Genomic DNA, 26,731 nt, shown 5'->3' on the forward strand with positions numbered 1-26,731 from the left:
GATTTGCAAATCATTGTATTCCGTTTAGATTTACATCTAACACAATTTCCCAACTCATATTGAAACAGGGTTTGTAATAATATGAATAAAATTAATATATTTGATTTACAAGAAACCCAGAAAGACTTGACAGTACGCAAACCACGGTAGATAGAATGGACATGTGAGGACGTTTTTTGAGTCTGCTATGAAGATAGTCAATATGACGAGTGACTGACAGCCGGACAGCAAAAATAAAAAAATAGACAAAATGTGGAAATATTCTCCTGGGTTTTTTTAATGATTGACATCTACATTCATGGTATTAGTCGCACATCATGGCTTCGTGTTGCTGATGATTGTGTCACATGACCTGCCCCTCCCCCCTCACACACATCATCCGAAGGCAAGTAGAAGAAAAAATAAAGAGAGGATGTGCGGTGAAACATCACGTTGGTGTTATTTACTTTGGAATGAAATCAAGGATGTATATATTACAACATCTAAGGTATCAACAAAAGTCCTAAGAAGAAAGAAGAATAAATAAGAAAGTGAGGCTTGGTCCGTGAGGTAAAACAAAAGTCAAATTAGCAAAAAGAGTGATGAGAATATTCTTCATAATGTTTCATATTTACAATGATCGCTGGTACAAAAACACACCATGGACCCCGAAAAACCACATTCAATCACCGTCTTCACTTTTTGTGACAGCTGTCAGTCAAACTGAGGGCCGGTATCAAACTTAGGCTACTTGGTCAACTGGATGTCTTTTTTTCAAAATCTTATTGACACTAAGTGTGCGTTTATATGTGCTCCCCCCATCAAATATCATTATTTATAAGCTACATAACATAGCATGAAGCTAACTGTATGCCCTCCCTCCATCATACATCATTATTTATAAGCTATATTACATAGCATGATGCTAACTGTATGCGCTCCCTCCATCATATATCATTATTTATAAACTACATTACATAGCATTATGCTAACTGTATGCACTCACTACATCATACATCATTATTTCTAAGCTAAATAACATAGCATGATGCTAACTGTATGCCCTCCCTCCATCATACATCATTATTTATAAGCTATATTACATAGCATGATGCTAACTGTATGCGCTCCCTCCATCATATATCATTATTTATAAACTACATTACATAGCATTATGCTAACTGTATGCACTCCCTACATCATACATCATTATTTCTAAGCTAAATAACATAGCATGATGCTAACTGTATGCCCTCCCTCCATCATATATCATTATTCTTAAGCTACATAACATAGCATGATGCTAACTGTATGCGCTCCCTCCATTATATATCATAATTTATAAGCGACATAACATAGCATGATGCTTACTTCTCGTTATTGGCGAGCATACAGTTAGCAACATGCTATGTTATGTAGCTAACTGTATGCTCTCCCTCCATCATTAAGAGCCTCGTTGTGGGTGAGCAGCAGTTAGCTACCTAGCATAGCATGATCCTGGCTATGTGCTACCTCTTGTTATTGGCGTGCATACAGTTAGCATCACAGCGTAGTGTGGTCCGAAATGTAAATAGTACAACTAATGGATACATGCTGCTTTCAGTTTGGGAGTAGAGAAAGTGCTCTGATGTCCCAGTTGCCTGAATGCAGCATGAGAGCAGGACCATCCTCCATCTTTTTCCATGAGAGCGTAACATGAACATCCAAGCTAAAAAAAAAAAAAAAAGGGGCACTTTTTGAGAGCGAACCTGCAAGTGTCACTTAGCAGTAATAATAAAGTAATAATAATTAAGTCATTTTATAATAATACTTAGATAGCCACAAAGTCTCCATTTTGCTTGTTAGCAACACAATCTGCTGTCTGTGAAGTGTGGGTCATGTGATTGTCACTCCAGATGTGCGTGCGTGCGGACCACCACCCCCTCCACCACCACCACCGCAAGGTCGGTGGCGAGGGGACGACAAGAAGAACAAAGAAGGCCCAATGTGGGCTCAGTCCAGTCAAATCTGATCCAGGATAAATCTGTTTCGGGTTGTTTTTTTTCTTCAAAAGGCCAAATCCGGTCCAGTTTGGTCCGGCCCGGTCCGGATCTGGCCCGACCCGGACCGGCGACATGGAGGTTTTTAAAAGAGCGCTTTGGATCCCTGGTTCTCAAACTCTGACCAGGCGTCGTTCAGTTCCATGAAGATCATCTTGGCGTACAGCTCGTACGGCTGATCCGTCGCCTGCGGTGACAAGACAGGCAGCGGGAATTCCGGGGTTACTTTTTTTCCCTACGCTTTGAACCTTGCGGCTAATAAAATTGTGTGGCTAATTTGCGGGATTTTTTCTTCGCTGATAACCATAATGCAAACAGTATTGTTTTCTACTCATATGGTTTGTAACTTTTACAATATACCTAAAACAATTCTTACTCACCAAACCGTTCTGAGATGTCTGCAGGAGTGTTTTCATGTTCTTTGTTAGTATTGGTAACATACAATGGCATTCTTTTTGTATTGTTTCAGTTTAGTAAATATACAAAAACATCACTGGGGACTTAAGTCTGTTTCTGCAGCAAGTGACGATGACTTCTGTTTTGTTTGATCAGCCGTTTTACTGCCATTTTGGAAACATTTAGGTTATGTGAATAAACATGTAGGGGCTTCACGGTGGTAGAGGGGTTAAGTGCGTCTGCCTCACAATACGAAAGTCCTGGGTTCAATCCAAGACTTGTCCAGGGTGTACCCCGCCTTCCGCCCGATTGTAGCTGAGATAGGCGCCAGCGCCCCCCGCGACCCCAAAAGGGGATAAGCGGTAGGAAATGGATGGATGGATGGAATAAACATGTACAACATATTTCTGTGTAAATATCTCATTTCCCCTGTAGTCCGGCGTGCCCAACATATGAATTTTTTTTTTCATAAGTGCCGTTTGGTCTTTTAGTTATCCATGACGTTCCTACTCATATGGATTCTTCATTTATCACTCTAAGCAACGTTTGTTAAGTTTTACAAAATACCTAAAACAATTTTTGCTCACTAAAGCGTTGTGAGGTGTCTGCAAGAGTGTTTTTGTGCATAATTATACTGCTATCATAATGTCATCACGCAAGTGTCGTTGGCATTAGCAATTACCGTATTTCCTTGAATTGCCGCCGGGGCGCTAATTACCTTAAAACCTCTTCTCACTCCGGTGTTTACCAAAGGCATGCGGTAAAGGCAAGCATGCGCTAATTAACTTAAAAACCTCTTCTCACTCCGGCACTTACCAAAGGCATGCAGTAAATTTAGGCCTGCGCTTATAAATTTGAGTGCGATGTAAGGACACCATCATGAAAAGCACATTTAATAAAAAAAACGTTCTTATGGTCTTAACTTTACTTATAAATGAAGTCCATGCCCAGCTCCTTCTGATCAAAAGCATCGATAACTTGTTTATAAAAGTCTTCCTTACCTTTCTTCAGTTTTAAAAGTCTCTCTGTCTCGATGGAGATCTTCCTTTATTACCTCCTGCTTTGATTGAAAGTCCAGTTTAGAAAACAGTTTTATTCTAGATATGTAATCCTCCATGTTGAAAGTTAAAGCTAAAGGAAAAAATAAAAAATCGCTGCTCACTCTTGCTGCTTGTTGTCACTTCTTCTGCACTTGTGACGTGACGAGTTTGACCAGGCAGAAATTCTAGGCATATGCTAATTATTTTGCGAAACGAGTTTGACCCGGCGGAAATTCTAGACATGTGCTAATAAAAAAAATATTTCGCTAAACGAGTTTTGCCCGGCGTTAATCCTGAGCCGGCGGTAATGCTAATCATGCGCTAATTTTTTTGCGAAACGAGTTTGACCCGGCAGTAATTCTAAGCAGGCGCATACTATATACCCGGCGGCAATTCAAGGAAATACGGTATGCAAAAAGGTTTTGTTAGTATTGTTAACATACAATTGCATTTTTTTTTTTATTGTTTCAGTTTCGTAAATATGGAGAAACATCACCAGGGACTTATTAAGTCTGTTTCTACAGCGAGTATGTCCATGATGATGACTTTTGTTTTGTTTGATCATCCGTTTTACTGCTATTTTGGAAACAATTAATTTACCGTATTTCCTTGAATTGCCGCCGGATATATAGTATACGCCTGCCTAGAATTAGTGTCGGGTCAAACTCGTTTCGCAAAATAATTAGCATATATCTCGAATTTCCACCGGGTCAAACTCGTCACATCATGAGTGACACTTCGCCTGTCATAATTTTCAAAATGGAGGCTGATTTCAATCTTCTGAAATCGCATAAAGGGAAAAAGATTAAGAGCTATTCAGTAGGATTTAAGGTCCACGCTATTGAAAATGCTAAAATAACAGTAAGCAGCTATGTTTTATTAATATAACGTAGCTGCGTGTGTCAAATATGAGTTATTAAATGACTCCCACCTCCTGGTGATAGAGGGCGCTAGTGATCCTTTTTGCGACTACTCGGCCGCAGAAGAAGTGAAAACAAGCAGCAAGAGTGAGCAGCGATCGTTTATTTTTTCCTCTCGCTTGCACTTTTGACAAGGAGGATTACATATCTAAAATAAAACAGTTTTCTAAACTGGACTTTCAATCAAAGCAGGAGGTAATAAAGGAAAATATCCATCGAGACAGAGAGACTTTTAAACCTGAAGAAATAGAAGGAAGACTTCTATAAACAAGTTATCGATGCTTTTGATCAGAAGGAGCTGCGCATGGACTTTATTTATAAGTAAAGGTAAGACCATAATAAGGTTTTTTATATCATATGTGCTTTTCATGATGGTATCCTTACATCACACTCCAATTTATAAGCGCATACTTGCCTGTACCGCATGCCTTTGGTAAGCGCCGGAGTGAGAACAGGTTTTAAATTAATTAGCGCCCCGGCAGCAATTCAAGGAAATACGGTATGTGAATAAACATGTACAACATATTTCTGTGTAAATATCATATTTCATTCATATATGAAGTAACTGTTTTTTGTTGGGTGTGTGCTCTATGTTGGGGAAAATAGGGTACACCAACATGGGTGGGACTGGGTCTCTTTCAGCTGAGTCACATACTTTATTTTTCCAAAAACAAGCGCGCCTAGGTCTACGTGTGATGCCCCTCATACTGCACCTTATCAGGATGGACCACCAACACGGCCTTCCTGTAGAACTTCTTCACCTGCTCGGGCGTCACCAGGTCGGCCATGCCCACGGCCTTCCAGCGGGTCTCGCCCTCCCACAGCACGGTGTGCAGCGTGGACAGCAGCGCTCGGATGTTCCTCTCCTTGCCCTCGATCCAGTCCAGAATCTAGGAAAGGACCGACGCACTTGAACCCATCGCCAATATGATGACACCTTACACCAGGGGTGTCTAAACTTTTTCCAACAAAATGTCAAAGTATGTCATGGCTGTCTTCAGTTTCCAATAATTTCTACAACTCTTATTTTTTTGTGATGTAGTGATTGGAGCACATACTTGCTGCTCACAAAAAACATTCATGAAGTTTGCTTATTTTATGAATTTATTATAATATTGGCTGCATTTCTGATGCCATGCTGTTCCAGACCACAGCAAATGTTACCCAGCTTGCAAAGACTGTAATAAATCCATTAAAGTGTCCTTACTCATTTTGCTAGTAGGCTAATATAGCTAATATAGACACTTACAACATGTGTTGCCTTCATTATAACACTTATATAAGACTTTTAAAGAAATTTTGATAGTAGGCTAACATATTAATTTTAACACTTATATAGGACTTTTAAAGTAATTTTGATAGTAGGCTAATATAGACACATCATGTGTTGCCTTCATTATAACGCTTATATAAAACTTTTAAAGTCATTTTGATAGTAGGCCAACATAGCCACTTACATCATGTGTTGTCTTCATTTTGACACTTATATAAGACTATTAAAGTCAATTTGATAGGAGGGTAATTAAGCTAATATAGACACATCATGTGTTGCCTTCATTATAACACTTATATAAGGCTTTTAAAGTCATTTTGATAGTAGGCTAATATAGACACTTACATCATGTGTTGTCTTCATTATAACACTTTTATAGGACTTAAGGTCATTTTGATAGTAGGCTAATATAGACACTTACATCATGTGTTGACTTCATTATAACACTTAAATAAAACAAAGTAATTTTGATAGTAGGCTAATATAGCTATTATAGACACATCATGTGTTGTGTTCATTCTAACACTGGTATAAGACTTTTAAAGTCATTTTGATAGTAGGCTAATATAGACTCTTACATCATGTGTTGTCTTCATTTAAACACATACAATTTTTTAAGTAATTTTGATTATAAGGCTAATATAACTAATATAGACACATCATGTGTTGCCTTCATTATAACACTTATATAAGACTTTTAAAGTAATTTTGATAATAGGCTAATATAGACACTTACATCATGTGTTGTCTTCATTACAACACTTGTAAAGTCATTTTTATAGAAGGCTAATATAGACACTTACATCATGTGTTGTCTTCATTATAACACTTATTTAAGGACTTTAAATTTTTGTGGCTTCAGACAAATGAGCTTTTTGTATTTTTGGTCCAAGATGGTGCTTACATTTTGAGTTGCCGACTCCTGTGCATGCATAATTAAAATGAAGTTAATAAAGGCAGCCATTATTGTGATATGAGCCTCAATGAAAACAAGTTTGACACTCCTGGTGTAAAAGTTAATGAATGAGTTTAAAGAACAGAGCCAATATTAAAAAAAAAAAACATGTTACCTGTAATTTGAGAGGATCCATTTCTTTTGTGAGCTCCTCCCTCCTCATCTCAGCGATGGTCCTCGGCCCTTTCCGGTCCAACTTGGAGGAAAAACCCTGAGTGGACAGCAAGTCCCCGAAGTCCGCCTCCTTTACTTTGGGCTTGGGGCCTGCGTCACGTCAGGACAGGAAGATTTTATTACACGGCAAAATCACTTTTCTCATTAAATGTATTTACTGTATTGAGTGAATGCTCCAAAACATTCACACATGCTTTTCTGCACCAAAACTCATCTAGTTAGTATTCTTTTTCTCCAGATTTTGGCGAGCTCTACCTTCCACATTTTTCATCCCATTCAAACCAGTGCAACTTCAAACTGTTCAGCCTATTTTGGAATCGCAGACATTAAGACATAGACGAATACAATTTTTTCCCAGATTTCCAGGACGATTTTCCCATTTAAAATGAATTGGCCAATTTTCAACCTTTCCCCATTTCCACATTTTTCAACCCATTCAAACTATTCCACCATTGTAGAAATTCAAACTACCCTTTTTTCAAGTAAAAAAAAATTCCCAGATTTCCCCAAAATCCTATTCCCCCCCCCCCCCCCCCTCCCCATTTCCCAATTCAAAATAAATTGTCCAATTTTCAAACTTCCACAATTTCAAAAGTTTTTAACCGATTTAAACCATTTCACCCTCACCACATCCAACCCATCATGGAAATTCGAACTCATTTTTCCACGTTCAAAAAATTTCCAGGAATTCACAGTTTTCCTGAAATTCCGTAATACCATTTCTCAAGTAAAAATGTTACTACTTCAACATTTCTCTACCGTTTTGAAAAATGCCAACACCAACCATTCAGAACATTCAAATTATTTAGCATTTTCAAAAAAATGTCCGCTTTTCCCGAAATTTCCTTTGAAATGAATGGGATATTTCAACATTTTCCACAAACCCCATCATTTTTGTCCGATTCAAACCGTTACCAAACCATTTTTCCACATTCAACAAATTTCCAGGAATTCCAGTTCTTTTCTAACTTTATTTCCAACCTTTTTTACTGCGATGACTCCTTTCCCATTCAAACCATTCAGCCTATTTGGGAACCGCGGACTTTCCCTTGAAAAATTAAAACAATTCCCAGATTTCAGAATGATTTTCCCATTTAAAATGAATTGGGCAATTTTCAAACTTTCCCCATTTCCACATTTTTCAACCCGTTCAAACTATTACACCATTCTGGAAATTCAAACGACCCTTTTTTCAAGGAAGAAAAAATTCCCGGATTTCCCCAAATTCCCATTTTATTTTCCATTTTTCCCATTCAAAATGAATTGTCCATTTTTCAAACTTCCAGAATTCCCAATTTTTTAACCGATTTAAACCATTTTACCCTTACCACATCCAACCCATCCTGGAAATTCAAACTACAATTTTTCCACATTCAAAAAATTTCCAGGAATTCTCAGTTTTCCTGAAATTCCGTAATACCATTTCTCAAGTAAAAATGTTACTACTTCAACATTTCTCCACCGATTTGAAAAATTCCAACACCAACCATTCAGAACATTCAAATGATTTAACATTTTCAAAAACATTTCCACTTTTCCCGAAATTGCCTTTGAAATTAATGGGACATTTTTCGAAATTTTCCACAACCCCCAACATTTTTGTCCGATTCAAACCGTTACCAAACCATTTTTCCCACGTTCAACAAATTTCCAGGAATTCCAGTTATTTTCTAACTTTATTTCCAACCTTTTTTACCGCGATGACTCCTTTCACATTTTTCATCCCATTCAAACCGTTCAGCCTTTTCGGGAACCGCGGACTTTCCCTTGAAAAATAAAAAAAATTCCCAGATTTCAAAATGATTTTCCCATTTAAAATGAATTGGCCAATTTTCAAACTTTCCCCATTTCCACATTTTTCAAACCATTCAAACTATTATACAATTCTGGAAATCTAAACTACCCTTTTTTCCCCAAGTTAAAATGTTTTCCCGGATTTCCCCAAATTCCTATTTATTTTTTTTAATTTTCCCCATTCAAAATGAATGATCCATTTTCAAACTTACACAATTCCCAAAATTTTCAAACGATTCCAACCATTTTACCCTCACCACTTTTAACCCATCCTGGAAATTCGAACTATCATTTTTCCACGTTCAAAAAAATTCCAGGAATTCCCGGTTTTCCTGGAATTCCGTAATACAATTTCTCAATTAAAAATGTTACTACTTCAACATTTCTCGACCGATTTGAAAAATTCCAACACCAACCACTCCAATTAAAAATGTTTTAGCATTTTCAAAAAAAATTACGCTTTTACCGAAGTTCCCTTTAATGAATGGGACATTTTTCAAAGTTCCACAACCCCCTCATTTTTATCTGATTCAAACAGTTACCAAAACATTCCTTTTCAGGAATGAAAAAATAATTAACCCTCCCCCCATTTCCTAAAATTCCCCATTTTCCAACCCATTTCAATTGTTCCATTGTCAAAACATTCCTCATAGTCCGGACAAAAAAAAACAAGTTGGTTTAAGAAATTGAAAAATTCCCTTTTTTGGGGGAAATTCCGTAATACAATTTCTCAGTAAGAAGTGTTACTACTTCAACATTTCTTGCCCGATTTAACCAATTCCAGCACAAACCGATTTATCTCATTCAGGACATTCATGCTCCTAATCATTTTCAAAAAATACCGCCTTTCCCAAAATTTCCAGGAAGTTCCCATTGAAATGTATTGGCCATTTTTCAAACTTCCACCATTTCTACATTTTTCAAGCGATTCAAAGCATTCCAACATCAACACATTCCACTCATCCTGGAAATTCAAAATAACACTTTCCCAAGTTCAACATTCATACTATTCTTCCATTCATTAAACATTATGTCAGCATTTCACTTCAACTTCAGCATTGGAACAATAACACCATGTGATTCCTTCAGGAATTGCCGCATCTAGTTCTTATCTTAATTTTACTTGTTTTTTTAGTTTCATTAATTAATTTCTAACTTTTAATAAAATTGTACTTTATATAAAAAAAGCAAAAAAACAGAAACTTTGAATGTATTCCTCTGATTGGTAGAGCAGCCCTGCCAGCAACTTGAGGGTTCTCGGTTCAATTCCAGCTCCCGCCAGTCTTCCCCAGGGCAGCTGTGGCTGAAAATGTAGCTTACCACCACCATTGTTCTCACATCTTGCTTTAAGCGTGTACAAAAGCGCTATATAAATCTAATCCATGATGACTATTATCATGTGCGTACCAAATCCCGCAGTTCGAACGCCTCGCTCCTCCCGGCCTCCGATGACGCTGGAGAAGTTGAGGTTGTAGTTGGGCTTGGCGGTCTGCGCGCCGGAAGGCTGCGGGGCCGACGGCTCCTTGGGCGCAGATCCAGACTGCCATTGTTTGCTTTGACTGGAAGCAGCTCTACCGGCCTGCCAGGACTGGACTTGAGGCTTGGCGGCAGAGGTTGAGGAAGAGGCGGAGGAGGAAGACGAAGGTACTTTTGTGCCGGACGTGGTACTTTTGGTTAAATCTGGAGGAGACAAGCTCGGTCAGGTGAATTCAGTGCGTCAGTAAAACCCGATCTCATCTGTTAGACTTACTTGGTAGTTTGGAGCTGAGGTTTCCCAAGTCAGCAAAAGGATCAAAGGTCTCAGATTTGGCCTTTGACATAGACGCCAGACTAGAAGCTACAAACACAGAAATATGCAAAAAGAAAAAGTCAATAAGGACGTCTCGTGGCACTTTACCACCACCCATCAGACATTTGAAGAAAGCACAAAAAGATGAACTCTGAATTATGACTAAGCTTCTAACTCGGAACACTCAAAATGTTTCTTTCCTGATGGTACTTGCTGTTGTGTATTTGGTATCCGTATAAGTCTTGGAAATGTGAACTCAAACCACGGAAGCATGTTGGAAATATTTATAGAATAATCTTACCTTCTTTCATAAGTCTTCCAAACAAGCTGTTTGGGATTGTGGTGTCTCTACATATGGTAAAGGTTTATCCAAAAGGCTTATCGCGAGTCCGCCATTTTTAATTTATGCAGGAGCGATCGTAGTATAACTACATGCCTAAGGTACGACCCGAAGAAAGAAAATGCTGTAGGTTGTATTGAGCAACACAAGTCACTAAACACACTTCCCGTCTCAGATGAAGAACTAAAAAGTGCCTTGTACACTTTTTGGTTTTGCTGCAATGTGTACAGTACAATCCTGTCAGAAGAATGAGCTCAGTGCGCTTATTGTTGCCCGAGATTAATTTTTGGTCTTAAATTTAGCCCAAGTACTTTGCAAAAAAAAATATATATATATATACACACACACATATATACTACAACTCTTATTTTTTTGTGATGTAGTGATTGGAGCACATACTTGTTGCTCACAAAAAGCATTCATGAAGTTTGCTTCTTGAAAATGGATGGATGGATGGATGAATTAACTATGGCTCTACTGAAAATGTGAGGGTCAAAAGTATACATACAGCAATGTTAATATTTGCTTACATGTTCCTTGGCAAGTTTCACTGCAATAAGGCGCTTTTGATAGCCATCCACAAGTTTCTGCTTGAATTTTTCACCACAAAATTGCTGCAGTTCAGCTAAATGTGTTGCTTTTCTGACATGGACTTGTTTCTTCAGCATTGTCCACGCATTCAAGTCTGGACTTTGGGAAGGCCATTCTAAAACCTTCATTCTAGCCTGATTTAGCCATTCCTTTAGCACTTTTGACGTGTGTTTGGGGTCATTGTCCTGTTGGAACACCCAACTGTGCCCAAGACCCAACCTCCGGGCTGATGATTTTAGGAATTTGGGGGTAATCCTCCATTTTCATCATTCCATTTACTCTCTGTAAAGCAGAAGTTCCATTGGCAGCAAAACAGGCCCAGAGCATAATACTACCACCACCACGCTTGACGGTAGGAATTGTGTTAATGGGATTAAAGACCTGACCTTTTCTCCTCCAAACATATTGCTGGGTATTGTGGCCAAACAGCTCCATCTTTGTTTCATCTGACCACAGAACTTTCCTCCAGAAGGTCTTACCTTTGTCCATATGATGTCAGATGAAACAAAAATGGAGCTGTTTGGAAACAATACCCAGCAATATGTTTGGAGGACAAAAGGTCAGGCCTTTCATCCCAGGAACACCATGTATACCGTCAAGCATGGTGGTAGTAGTATTATGCTCTGGGCCTGTTTTGCTGCCAATGGAACTGGTGAATGTCAATCAAGTGACGTCTTGGTGAAGATTGATGATTGATTTTTTAATGCCTGGCTGGCGATGGACTGACACACCCTCCGCCATCGACCAGTTGCTCGCCATCGATTTAATGGGCACCTGTGGTTTAGACTGTCAAAAAATATCCGATTTGTCTGACGTGAGAGCAAAAAAAATCTGATTTGGTGAATGGGTCTTAGTTGAGGGGTTGCTTCTTTACCCTCTCCCGCTATATTTACCTTTCCTTCCTACCTCTTTACAGGGCACCACGAGGTGGTTGTAAATCCCTGTAACTGTGTGTTCTTGGACTGGTTGTACTGAAAACTATTTTTTAAGTTGAAAGGCCTACTGAAACCCACTACTACCGACCACGCAGTCTGTTAGTTTATACATCAATGTGGAAATCTTAACATTTCAGCACATGCCAATACGGCCTTTTTAGTTTACTAAATTGCAATTTTAAATTTAGCGCGGAAGTATCCTGCTGAAACGTCACGGTATGATGACGCGTGCAGGTGAAGTCATGCATTGTAGAGGACATTTTGTTCCAGTACCGTTCCCAGCTATAAATTGTCTGTTTTCATCGCATAATTCCACAGTATTCTGGACTACTGTGTTGCTGAATCTTTTACAATTTGTTCAATGAATAATAGAGATGTCAAAGAAGAAAGCTGTAGGTGGGAAGTGGTGTATTGCGGCTGCCTTTAGCAACACAAACACAGCCAGTGTTTCCTTGTTTACATTTCCAAAAGATGACAGTGAAGTTTTACTATGGAACAGAGCGGTCAAGCGAACACGGTTGGATTGGACCACACACACAAAGTACAGTGTACTATGCAGCGATCATTTCGAAAGATCGTGTTTCGAAGAGGGTCCCTTGCGAAGAGCAGAGATGGGCATCGCCACCACCCGTCGACTGGTGCTGAAGAAAGGTGCGGGGCCGACCTTCAGGTTGTACAGGTACGAACATATAATCTCACTAAAACACTAGTAACACAATAAGCAGATAAGGGATTTTCCAGAATTATCCTAGTAAATATGGCAATATCGGGAAATGATCTAGTATGACACATGAAATGGACCTGCTATCCCCGTTTAAATAAGAAAATCTAATTTCAGTAGGCCTTAAAAGGCCAAAAAAGTTTGCTTTTTTTACTGTGATTAATTTTCACCCCCCACCTGTGCTGGTGTAGGCGGGCCTGCTGGCAGTGGAGCTCATGCTGGCGGACGTGCTCGCCGCCCAGCTGTCCCACCCCCGCAGAAGGTCAGGGTGGCTGGCGGACGACGTCATCTTGGGAGCGTCCTTGACCAACTTATCTGTGGGGAGGTAAAAAGTAGGTTTAGTCGTGCAGCCGGCAGCGGGTGACTCCAACCTGGTCAACTCACCCAGGTCAAAGAGGCTGGCGTTGGAGACGGGGGCGGGGTTGCTCCGGGCTGCGCTAAAGTTGCTGCCGGCGGAACCTTCCGAGCTCAACAAGTCCCCAAAAAGGTCGGGACCGGAGGCTTGCCGGGAAGAGCCCACGCTGGAGCCCACCCCGGAGCTGGAGCCCATGCCGAAGGGGTCAAACAGGTCGCTCATGGCTACAGCAAGGACACATAGTACATAGTTGACATCATGCACAATTATTATTTCTCTATAAATGATGGACGCTCACGTTTCGAGACGCCGGCTTCAGCGCTAAAGAACAAGTCTTCCTGCACTGCCGCAGGGGGCGCAAACAGGTCGGTGAGGAGGTCACTTTGGCTGGAGGAGGCTTTCAGCCCCACCTGAGGAGGCGCGGGGTCAGAGTTCAAACCTAGGAGATCGGCCGTGTCGTTGGCAGGCGAGTCCTCGGCTCCAGGGGAAGGAGTCTGATGGAAAAGAAAAGGGAGGATTTCAAAACCAAAGTCCCAGGGCCGTGGAAAAGGGTTTGTACCTGGAAGTCGGCGTCAAACAGGGGTTCACTGGTGTCCCGTGACAGAACCCCCCCGCTGGGAGCGGAGTAGGAGTAGGACTCTCCTTCCGACTGATCGCTCAGATCTTCCTGGTCGTTCATGGATCCTCCTCCTTGACTATCAGAGGCCTCCTGGGGGGTGCCGACATCTAACACACAGACCGTGTGATGGTCAGGCCTGCAACAAATGAGCGTTGGACTCACAAAAGAATACCTTCCCAGTCCAAAGTCTGGAAGAAGTTGTTGGCGTTGGTGTCCGGGCTCTCAGAAGATTCTGCTTCGGTTGCGGTAGAATTTTCCGGGGTCTGCGCAGGCTCCGGTGGCAAACTAGAGTCATAGAAGGCCGAGGACCCCGGCTGACGAGGCAGTTCTGGTTTACCTGCGGTTGACACCATACATGTCGGGATCAAAAGCAGTGCTTCTACCTATTCAGAATCATGATACCAGGAGCATCCACTAATTCAGAAGATGCCATTAGAGCAGCGGTCCCCAACCACCGGACCCGGTCCGTGACGCATTTGCTACATTATCTCCAACTAAACTTTGGCCTGTCCCACTAAACACACCAATAACTTCTTATAAAAGTTAAAGTACCGATGACAGTCACACAAATTATTCTCTACATTTGACCCATCACCCTTGATCACCCCCTGGGTGGTGAGGGAGGAGTAAGCAGCAGCGGTGGCCGCGTCCAGGAATAACTTTTAGTGATTTAAAACCCAATTCCAACCCTTGATACTGAGTGCCAAACAGGGAGGTAATTAGATGTATATTACAACTCCTGATAGGAATTCGCGATTTGTTACTGAACATTAATGCAAATTAATGAACATATAAAATATGTATGTGTGTGTGTATATATATATATATATCTATTTATATATATATATATATGTGTGTATGTATGTATATATATACACACATACATATATACCCATATATACTGTATATATACAAATATATATACACACACACATATACATATATATATATGCACACACACGTGTGTACGTATATATATACATACATATATATGTATATATATATATATATACATACATATATATGTATATATATATATAAATACATACATATATATGTAAGTATATATATATACATATATATGTAAGTATATATATATATATATATATATATATATATACATATATACGTATATATACATACATATACATACACATATACGTACATATATACACATACATATATACGTATATATATACATACATATATACGTATATATATACATACATATATACGTATATACATACATACATATATACGTATATATATACATACATATATACGTATATACATATACATACATATATACGTATATATATACATACGTATATACGTATATATATACATACGTATATACGTATATATACATACGTATATACGTATATATACACATGCGTATATACGTATATATACACATACGTATATACGTATATATAAACATACGTATATACGTATATATATATACATACGTATATACGTATATATATATACATACGTATATACGTATATATATATACATACGTATATACGTATATATACATACATATATACGTATATATACATACATATATACGTATATATACATACATATATACGTATATATACATACATATATACGTATATATACACATACATATATACGTATATATACATACATATATACGTATATATACATACATATATACGTATATATACATATATACGTATATATACATACATATATACGTATATATACGTATATATACATACATATATACGTATATATACATACATATATACGTATATATACATACATATATAGGTATATATATACATACTTTATATGCATATATATACATATATATATATACATACGTATATGTATATATATACATACATATAAACATATATATATACATATATATATATTTACATACATATATACGTATATATACATACATATATATACATATATATACATACATATATACATATATATACATACATATATACATATATATACATACATATATACATATATATACATACATATATACATATATATACATACATATATACATATATATATACATACATATATACGTATATATATACGTATATACATACACATATATATACATACATATATACATATATATACATACACATATACGTATATATATACATACACACATACGTATATATATACATACACACACACGTATATATACATACACACACACGTATATATACATACACATACACGTATATATACATACACATAGACGTATATATACATACACATACACGTATATATACATACACATAGACGTATATATACATACACATACACGTATATATACATACACATACACGTATATATACATACATATACAAGGAAATATACATACATATACACGTATACATACATATATATATATATATATACATACATACATACATTTATATATATATACATATACATTTATATATATATATATATATATATATATATATATATATATGCACACATATATATATATAAGCTTAGTCTTGACTCAGGGAGGAGGACCTCCCTGCCATGCAGAGTCCCGCCGGTGCCTTGATGGAAGGAGAGATGAAGAAAGCGAGGCCACAGGCTCACAGATGGTGCAAGGGCGAGTACCTGTAAAGGTGAGCCAGTTGCGATACCCTTATCGTATTTGCATATATATATGCACATGTATATACACACACACACATACATACATATATATATATATATATATATATATATATATATATATATATATATATATATATATATATATATGTGTGTATATATGTATACGGAAATATATATATATATATACATACATACGTATTACACATATACGTATATATACATACAGATACACGTATATATATATATATACATACACATATACGTGTATATATATATACATACACATATACGTATATATACATAGAGATACACGTATATATATATATATACACATATACGTATATATATATATATATATATATATATATATATATATATATATATATATATATATATATATATATATATATATATATATATATATATATATAAGCTTAGTCTTGGCTCAGGGAGGAGGACCTCCCTGCCATGCAGAGTCCCGCCGGTGCCTTGATGGAAGGAGAGATGAAGAGAGCGAGGCCACAGGCTCACATATGGTGCAGGAGCGAGTACCTGTAAAGGTGAGCCAGTTGAGATACCCTCATCGTATTTGCATATATATATGCACATGTATATACAAACACACATACATACATTATATATATATATATATATATATATATATATATATATATATATATATATATATATATATATATATATATATGTATGTATATATATATATATATATACAGTGCCCTCCATAATTATTGGCACCCCTGGTTGAGATGTGTTTTTTAGCTTCCAATTATTTTATTTTTTTTCTAAATAATATGGGACCTTAATGGAAAAAAAGAGAAAAATCCAACCTTCAATACAAGTGCATTTATTCAGTGGGGAAAAAATCCCACATAAAGAAATAATTATTTGACATCAAATAATGTGTGTCACAATTATTAGCACCCCTGGTGTTAATATTTTGTACAACCCCCTTTTGCCAACAAAACAGCACCTAATCTTCTCCTATAATGTTTCACAAGATGGGCAAAGACAGAAAGAGGGATTTTCAGCCATTCCTCTTTGCAGAATCTCTCTAAATCATCCAGAGACCTGGGTCCTCTCCTCTGTACTCTCCTTTTCAGCTCACCCCACAGGTTCTCAATGGGGTTGAGGTCAGGGGACTGAGATGGCCATGGGAGGAGCTTGATTTTGTGTCTGGTGAACCATTTCTGTGTAGATTTGGCCATATGTTTAGGGTCATTGTCTTGCTGAAAGACCCAGTGACGACCCAGCTTCAGCTTTCGGGCAGAGGGCAACAGATTTTGATTTAAAATGTCCTGGTATTTCAAAGCATTCATGATGCCATGCACCCTAACAAGGTTCCCAGGGCCTTTGGAAGTGAAACAGCCCCACAGCATCACTGACCCACCCCCATACTTCACAGTGGGTATGAGGTGCTTTTCAGCATGCGCATCTTTCGTGGTACGCCAGACCCACTTAGAGTGTTTGTTGCCAAAAAGCTCAATCTTGGTCTCATCTGACCAAAGCACACGGTCCCAGTTGAAGCCCCAATACCGTTTGGCGAACTCCAGACGCTTGCGTTTATGATTGTGAGTGAGGAAAGGTTTTCTCCGTGCATGCCTCCCAAACAGCTTGTTGGCGTGTAGACAGCGCCTGATGGTTGATTTGGAGACTTTGTGACCCCAGGATGCTACCATTTGTTGTAATTCTGTAACAGTGAGCTTTGGAGATCTTTTGATTTCTCTTACCATCCTCCTCACTGTGCGTGGTGGCAAAATAAACTTGGGTCCTCGTCCAGGCTTATTTACCACTGTTCCAGTTGTTTTGAACTTCTTAATTATTCCTCTCACAGTGGATATGGGCAGCTGCAGTTGAGTGGCAATCTTCTTGTAGCCTCTGCCTGACCTGTGAAGGTCGACGCACATCTGCCTCACTTGTATGCTGTGTTCCTTTGTCTTTCCCATGTTTAAGAGTGGATAAGAGAAATGGCCTCGGTGTCACGTCATATTTATACCCCAGGGAAACAGGAAGTGATGAATTACTAATTAAATGTTCCTACGTACTCTGGTAAACTTTGTAAACTACTGTAGAAATGACAGAAATGCTTCAATTATATTTATTTCCTGGGAATTGTTAAGGGTGCCAATAATTGTGGAACAGGTGATTTAATGAAAAATAATTATTTTTTAGTCAGGGATTTTTTTATTTTCTTACAATTCATTTGAGTTGAAGGCTACATTTTCCTACAATTTTCAGTGTGACAGTATTCTTCTGCAATAAACACTGAATTTATTTTAAGGCTTTTAACACATCTCAACCAGGGGTGCCAATAATTATGGAGGGCACTGTATATATATATATATATATATGCAAATATGCAAAATACGATAAGGGTATCGCAACTGGCTCACCTTTACAGGTACTCGCCCCTGCACCATCTGTGAGCCTGTGGCCTCGCTCTCTTCATCTCTCCTTCTATCAAGGCACCATCGGGACTCTGCATGGCAGGGACGTCCTCCTCCCTGAGTCAAGACTAAGTTTGACCGCATACCTTAACTGGACATCAGTTGGTTGGCATCAGAAGGTTCTCAAATGGGCACCCCCCGTCATTAACGTTTCGTCGAATTAAGCCCATGACGCTTCGGAGGGGCTCGACGGCAGATCCAGCGTCCTGGCTCTACCCCTGCTGAATGCCACCCAACTCTATGTCCCTAGTCCTTCAGTAGGTCGGCTCTGCCACCGCACCTTTCTTTGTATCCAAATCCAGCGTGATGCTTCTTCTGCCCTTTTAGTGGTGTTGGCTACCAGCCGCTTCCTAGCCAGCCCCTCGACCCCCAGCAGTCCGAGGGCTCTCCAGAGCGACCGCCCCGCAAAGCCTCTACAGCCCACCTCCACCGGTAAGTTCCAGGCCTTCCATCCATTTAGCTGGCTCTTGAGGATGAGGGTTTGGTATTTTTTGAGTTTGCGTTCATACGCCTCCTCTATCCTCTCTTCCCAGGGTACTGTCAGCTCGATAAGCACCACCTGTTTAGTTCCTTTAGACCACAGAACAATATCAGGTCTCAGGGTTGTGTGGGCTATCTCCTCTGGGAATTTCAGCTGCTTCTTCAGGTCGACCCGCATCTCCCAGTCGCTTGCCGTGGCCAGGATTCCTTTGTTCCTCCCTCCTGCTGCTGCGCTTTCACCTGCCCTGATGAAGTTGATGAAGCGAGGCCCATTAGAGAGCTGCCTTGTCCTCTTCCTGGCCTGCTCAACACCCTCTGCCAGCTGAGCAAGGATCTGGTCATGACGCCACCGGAACTTGCCATCTGCTGAACTTGAGTGACAAGAGGAGAGGACATGCTCCAGGTTGGCTATCTTTCCACAGAGTGTACAGCTGGGACTCTCTACCATTCCCCAAGTATGGAGGTTTGATGGGGTGGGCAGGACATCATATGTAGAACACAGCAGGAACTTAATCCGGTGGCCTTCCATGCTCCAGATGTCCTTCCAGGTTAGAGATCTGTCTTTTACACTCTCCCATCTAGTCCAGCTGCCTTGTTTGTTCATGGTTACTGCCTTGACATGCCGGCTTTCCTCTTCAGCCTTTCGGACCTCCCTCTGCACCAAGCCTCGCCGCTCCTTTGGGTCAGCTTTGTTCCAATTTTTTCTGGAAGAGCAACCCAGACCAAGTCTTCCCTGGGCCACTGATCCCACAATGTCCGCGTGATGCAGTCGATCCTCCGCCTCCCTCAGCGCTTCGCTAGCTGACCACTTTATGCCTGACCTGACGACAATGCCTGCTTGTCGTACTCGCTCGTCTTTGCTGTCTCGTAGCATCATAGCCTGGCGTGTTTTTGTCACCTTGTACTCCTCCACCACTGATGTTATTGGCAGCTGTAGCTTGCTTCCTGTGCTGTACAGTCCAATGGAACAGAAGCTTCTTGGGACACCCAGCCATCTCCTCAAGTAGGTGTTCAACTTCCTCTCCAGACTCTCAACTGTGGATACAGGTACCTCATAAACTAGGAGTGGCCAGAGCAGACGGGGGAGAACCCCATGTTGGTAACCCCAGGCCTTATACTTGCCCGGGAGGCCGCACTTTTCTAGGGATGTCATCCAGGCTTCTGCTTGGCTAAACATTTCTTTCACACTCAGTCGGTCTTTGAGATCTGCCCTGTACCACTTCCCCAAGCACTTCACAGGCTTCTCTTGGACAGTTGGGATGATGTTCTCCCTGATCTTGAAGCGAAACCGTTCCTGAACACGCCCTTTCTTCAGAACTAGGCTTCTGGACTTTGCAGGTTTGAACTCCATCCTTGCCCAATTAGTGAGCTCAATCAGGTCCTCCAAAATGCATCTTCCTTCTGGCACTGATCTTGCTGTGATGGTAAGGTCGTCCATGAACGCTCTAATGGGTAGCATCTGGACTCCGCTTGCAAGGACTGCGCCTCGACATAACTTCTCTGCCGACTTGACAAGAAGGTTCATCGCTGCAGAAAATAAAATCACTGAAATTGTGCAGCCAGTGACAATGCCCACTTCTAGTCTCTGCCAGTTGGTGGTGAATTCTCCGCAGGTGAATCGCATGTTGAATCCGTCAAAGTACTGCCGCAAGAGTTTCTGGAATTGCTCTGGTATGTGGTAGGTCTTTAAAGTCAGCTCCACTAACTTGTGGGGTATCGTTCCATAGGCATTTGTTAGATCAAGCCACAGAACTGCTAGGTCTCCGTGGTTCCTCTTTGCATCCTCGATGATCTTGGAGATTACGCTGGTGTGTTCGAGACAGCCAGATACCCCTGGAATGCCACCTTTTTTAACTGAAGTGTCCATGTAACCATTGTCCAACATGAAGGTGGTCAACCTCTTTGCCAGAATCCCCAGGAAGAGCTTAGCTTCCACATTGAGGAGGGAGATGCTACGGAATTGCTTAATCCCTGAAGAGTTTTCTTCCTTAGGGATGAAGCATCCCTCAGCCACCAGCCATTCATCAGCAAGGAAATTCTTCCTCCATGCCACCGTCAGTAGCTTCCAGAGTCGTTTCCTGAGCCTTTCGCAATGCTTGTAAACACTGTACGAGATGCCATTTGGCCCTGGGGCTGATTTTCCTCTTGCCTTCTTAAGGAAGCTGCTGACTTCCTGCCAGCTTGGTTCCTCCGCCTTAAAAGGAATAGTTGGTTCAGCTGGTTTAATGAGCCTCTCCATCACCTCCAAATTGTCCTCCCTCCTGGGATCGCTGTGGACCTGCCGAAGGTGCTCCTCCACCTCTTCCTTTGTTGCTTTCAACTCTCCTGATCTTTTATCACCCAGGAGTTTCGACAGGTAGTTGAATGGGTTCTTTGTGAAGGCCACCCTTTCCTTCAACCGCCGCTTCCTGTTCCTGCGGTGACACTCAGCTCGTCGCAAGATCTTAATGCGCTCCCTCAGGCCGTTTCGCAATTCTGTGAGAGCTGGTTTCTCGTCTGCTGTTGCTTCACGAAAGGCCTTCTTAAGCCTCCGCAGATCTCCTCTAAGGATTGCTATCTCCTTCAGGCGTCTGTTTTCCTTGGGCTGGATGTTTACTCTGCCTTTTTGTTCTCTCTTTCCGAAGCGATCTGCGCCTATACTCCAGATTATCGAGGACATGGCCTTGAGCTTCTTTCCCACGTCTCCTGCGAGTGCCGCTTCCAGCACCTGGTCGACATCACAGTCAAACATATCCCATTCTTTCTTTTCAGCTGCAGTTGGCCAGTTCACTCGTTCTTTCCGAACGTCTCCAGCACAAGTGTTCTGGCCATGCCGTCTGGTGTCCTGAGTGACTTCCCTCTCACTATGGTGCCCTGCTGCCTCTGTCACACCAGCGATGCTTCTCCTGCCCCCATCTCCATCATGTGCCTGGAGATTCTGAAGACTGTGGTTTGTGTCCTGCCCCAGCCTCTCCTCCGTCTCACCAGGTTTCCCTGTGCGTTGCACATTACTTTCAGGTTGCATCTTGTGCATCTTGGTCTGGTGTATCTTGAGACCTTTCTCATTTTTGCATATCTTCCCACACCTGCAGACCCGGGATAAATCGCTTAGCTGTTCCGTAGTCGATTGTCCGTCATTGATGGTCATAACATTGGTCTGGCCAGTGGGTCGATCATCCTCCCCAGCTCTCGCCCGACCCCGGGGGTATCTTCTATTATAACTTTCCATAGCGATTGGTTTTGGGTTCCTCCTCACGGAGGCTGTGTTTTGGCCTGCCAAGCCTCCGCACCCCGGCTCTAGTCTTTCCCAGATGTCAGCAGTCTTTCCTCGCTGTCACCGTTCTTTCCCGGTTGCCAACCTGTCTTTCCAAGTGGTCACTGGGTCTACCAGAGAAGAATATGCAAAATACGATAAGGGTATCGCAACTGGCTCACCTTTACAGGTACTCGCCCCTGCACCATCTGTGAGCCTGTGGCCTCGCTCTCTTCATCTCTCCTTCTATCAAGGCACCATCGGGACTCTGCATGGCAGGGACGTCCTCCTCCCTGAGTCAAGACTAAGTTTGACCGCATACCTTAACTGGACATCAGTTGGTTGGCATCAGAAGGTTCTCAAATGGGCACCCCCCGTCATTAACGTTTCGTCGAATTAAGCCCATGACGCTTCGGAGGGGCTCGACGGCAGATCCAGCGTCCTGGCTCTACCCCTGCTGAATGCCACCCAACTCTATGTCCCTAGTCCTTCAGTAGGTCGGCTCTGCCACCGCACCTTTCTTTGTATCCAAATCCAGCGTGATGCTTCTTCTGCCCTTTTAGTGGTGTTGGCTACCAGCCGCTTCCTAGCCAGCCCCTCGACCCCCAGCAGTCCGAGGGCTCTCCAGAGCGACCGCCCCGCAAAGCCTCTACAGCCCACCTCCACCGGTAAGTTCCAGGCCTTCCATCCATTTAGCTGGCTCTTGAGGATGAGGGTTTGGTATTTTTTGAGTTTGCGTTCATACGCCTCCTCTATCCTCTCTTCCCAGGGTACTGTCAGCTCGATAAGCACCACCTGTTTAGTTCCTTTAGACCACAGAACAATATCAGGTCTCAGGGTTGTGTGGGCTATCTCCTCTGGGAATTTCAGCTGCTTCTTCAGGTCGACCCGCATCTCCCAGTCGCTTGCCGTGGCCAGGATTCCTTTGTTCCTCCCTCCTGCTGCTGCGCTTTCACCTGCCCTGATGAAGTGGATGAAGCGAGGCCCATTAGAGAGCTGCCTTGTCCTCTTCCTGGCCTGCTCAACACCCTCTGCCAGCTGAGCAAGGATCTGGTCATGACGCCACCGGAACTTGCCATCTGCTAAACTTGAGTGACAAGAGGAGAGGACATGCTCCAGGTTGGCTATCTTTCCACAGAGTGTAGAGCTGGGACTCTCTACCATTCCCCAAGTATGGAGGTTTGATGGGGTGGGCAGGACATCATATGTAGAACACAGCAGGAACTTAATCCGGTGGCCTTCCATGCTCCAGATGTCCTTCCAGGTTAGAGATCTGTCTTTTACACTCTCCCATCTAGTCCAGCTGCCTTGTTTGTTCATGGTTACTGCCTTGACATGCCGGCTTTCCTCTTCAGCCTTTCGGACCTCCCTCTGCACCAAGCCTCGCCGCTCCTTTGGGTCAGCTTTGTTCCAATTTGTTCTGGAAGAGCAACCCAGACCAAGTCTTCCCTGGGCTACTGATCCCACAATGTCCGCGTGATGCAGTCGATCCTCCGCCTCCCTCAGCGCTTCGCTAGCTGACCACTTTATGCCATATATATATATATATATATATATATGGCATATACATATATATATATATATATATATATATACATATATACATATATACATACATATGTACGTATATATATAGACATATATATATATATACATACATATATATATACATATATATATATATATACATACACATACAAATACACGTATATATACATACATACATACATATATACGTGTATATATATATATATATACACACATACACGTGTATATATACATACATATACACGTATATATATACATATATATATACACGTGTATATGTATGTATATATATATATATACACGTGTATATGTATGTATATATACGTGTGTATGTATGTATATATACGTGTATATGTATGTATATATACGTGTATATGTATGTATACGTGTATGTGTATGTATATATATACACGTATATATGTATGTATATATATACGTACATATGTATGTATATCTTACTGATTATCTCTTATCTTACTGATAGGATGCAGTGTGTCTCCCATAACAATGTGACCTCGGACTACGTTAAGGTAACGTGTGGAGTTCCCCAGGGTTCGGTCCTTGGCCCTGCACTCTTCAGCATCTACATGCTGCCGCTAGGTGACATCATACGCAAATACGGTATTAGCTTTCACTGTTATGCTGATGACACCCAACCCTACATGCCCCTAAGGCTGACCAACACGCCGGATTGTAGTCAGCTGGAGGCGTGTCTTAATGAAATTAAACAATGGATGTCCGCTAACTTTTTGCAACTCAACGCCAAAAAAACGGAAATGCTGATTATCGGTCCTGCTAGACACCGAACTCTATTTAATAATACAACTCTAACATTTGACAACCAAACAATTAAACAAGGCGACACGGTAAAGAATCTGGGTATTATCTTCGACCCAACTCTCTCCTTTGAGGCACACATTAAAAGCGTTACTAAAACGGCCTTCTTTCATCTCCGTAATATCGCAAAAATTCGCTCCATTCTGTCCACTAAAGACGCTGAGATCATTATCCATGCGTTTGTTACGTCTCGCCTCGACTACTGTAACGTATTATTTTCGGGTCTCCCCATGTCTAGCATTAAAAGATTACAGTTGGTACAAAATGCGGCTGCTAGACTTTTGACAAGAACAAGAAAGTCTGATCACATTACGCCTGTACTGGCTCACCTGCACTGGCTTCCTGTGCACTTAAGATGTGACTTTAAGGTTTTACTACTTACGTATAAAATACTACACGGTCTAGCTCCATCCTATCTTGCCGATTGTATTGTACCATATGTCCCGGCAAGAAATCTGCGTTCAAAGGACTCTGGCTTATTAGTGATTCCCAAAGCCCCAAAAAAGTCTGCGGGCTATAGAGCGTTTTCCGTTCGGGCTCCAGTACTCTGGAATGCCCTCCCGGTAACAGTTCGAGATGCCACCTCAGTAGAAGCATTTAAGTCTCACCTTAAAACTCATTTGTATACTCTAGCCTTTAAATAGACTCCCTTTTTAGACCAGTTGATCTGCCGTTTCTTTTCTTTCTCTTCTATGTCCCACTCTCCCTTGTGGAGGGGGTCCGGTCCGATCCGGTGACCATGTACTGCTTGCCTGTGTATCGGCTGGGGACATCTCTGCGCTGCTGATCCGCCTCCGCTTGGGATGGTTTCCTGCTGGCTCCGCTGTGAACGGGACTCTCGCTGCTGTGTTGGATCCGCTTTGGACTGGACTCTCGCGACTGTGTTGGATCCATTGTGGATTGAACTTTCACAGTATCATGTTAGACCCGCTCGACATCCATTGCTTTCCTCCTCTCCAAGGTTCTCATAGTCATCAGTCACCGACGTCCCACTGGGTCATTATTGTCACCGATGTCCCACTGGGTGTGAGTTTTCCTTGCCCTTATGTGGGCCTACCGTGGATGTCGTGGTGGTTTGTGCAGCCCTTTGAGACACTAGTGATTTAGGGCTATATAAGTAAACATTGATTGATTGATATATGTATATATACGTGTATATATGTATATATACACGTATATATATGTATATATACGTATATATATATATATATATATATATATATATATATATATATATATATATATATATGCACACACACACACACACACACACATATATATATATATATATATATATATATATGTGTATACGATAAGGGTATCGCAACTGGCTCACCTTTACAGATACTCGCCCCTGCACCATCTGTGAGCCTGTGGCCTCGCTCTCTTCATCTCTCCTTCCATCAAGGCACCGGCGGGACTCTGCATGGCAGGGAGGTCCTCCTCCCTGAGCCAAGACTAAGCTTATATATACATACATATATATATATATATATATATATATATATATATATATATATATATATATATATATATATATATATATATATATATATATATATATATATATATGTGTGTGTGCATATATATATATGTATATATACA

The 26,731-nt window shown here is 40.8% G+C and overlaps 1 protein-coding gene across 1 annotated transcript in view; it reads right to left on the minus strand.

Moving 5' to 3' along the window:
* Nucleotides 1-251: 251 nt before the first annotated feature.
* gak (cyclin G associated kinase) overlaps nucleotides 252-26,731 on the minus strand; it is an 86,473-nt gene continuing 59,993 nt past the window's right edge. The window contains exons 20-29 of the mRNA XM_061904737.1: nucleotides 14,093-14,257; nucleotides 13,861-14,027; nucleotides 13,600-13,795; nucleotides 13,331-13,525; nucleotides 13,124-13,261; nucleotides 10,321-10,407; nucleotides 9,978-10,250; nucleotides 6,718-6,866; nucleotides 5,088-5,264; nucleotides 252-2,205 (exon numbers count right to left, since the gene is read on the minus strand). Of these exons, the coding sequence (XP_061760721.1) occupies nucleotides 2,104-2,205; nucleotides 5,088-5,264; nucleotides 6,718-6,866; nucleotides 9,978-10,250; nucleotides 10,321-10,407; nucleotides 13,124-13,261; nucleotides 13,331-13,525; nucleotides 13,600-13,795; nucleotides 13,861-14,027; nucleotides 14,093-14,257 (1,649 nt within the window). The 3' untranslated portion in view covers nucleotides 252-2,103. The remainder of the gene's footprint in view (nucleotides 2,206-5,087; nucleotides 5,265-6,717; nucleotides 6,867-9,977; nucleotides 10,251-10,320; nucleotides 10,408-13,123; nucleotides 13,262-13,330; nucleotides 13,526-13,599; nucleotides 13,796-13,860; nucleotides 14,028-14,092; nucleotides 14,258-26,731) is intronic.

The sequence above is a fragment of the Nerophis ophidion genome, linkage group LG01 (genome assembly GCF_033978795.1).
Source record: "Nerophis ophidion isolate RoL-2023_Sa linkage group LG01, RoL_Noph_v1.0, whole genome shotgun sequence".
NCBI lineage: Eukaryota > Metazoa > Chordata > Actinopteri > Syngnathiformes > Syngnathidae > Nerophis > Nerophis ophidion.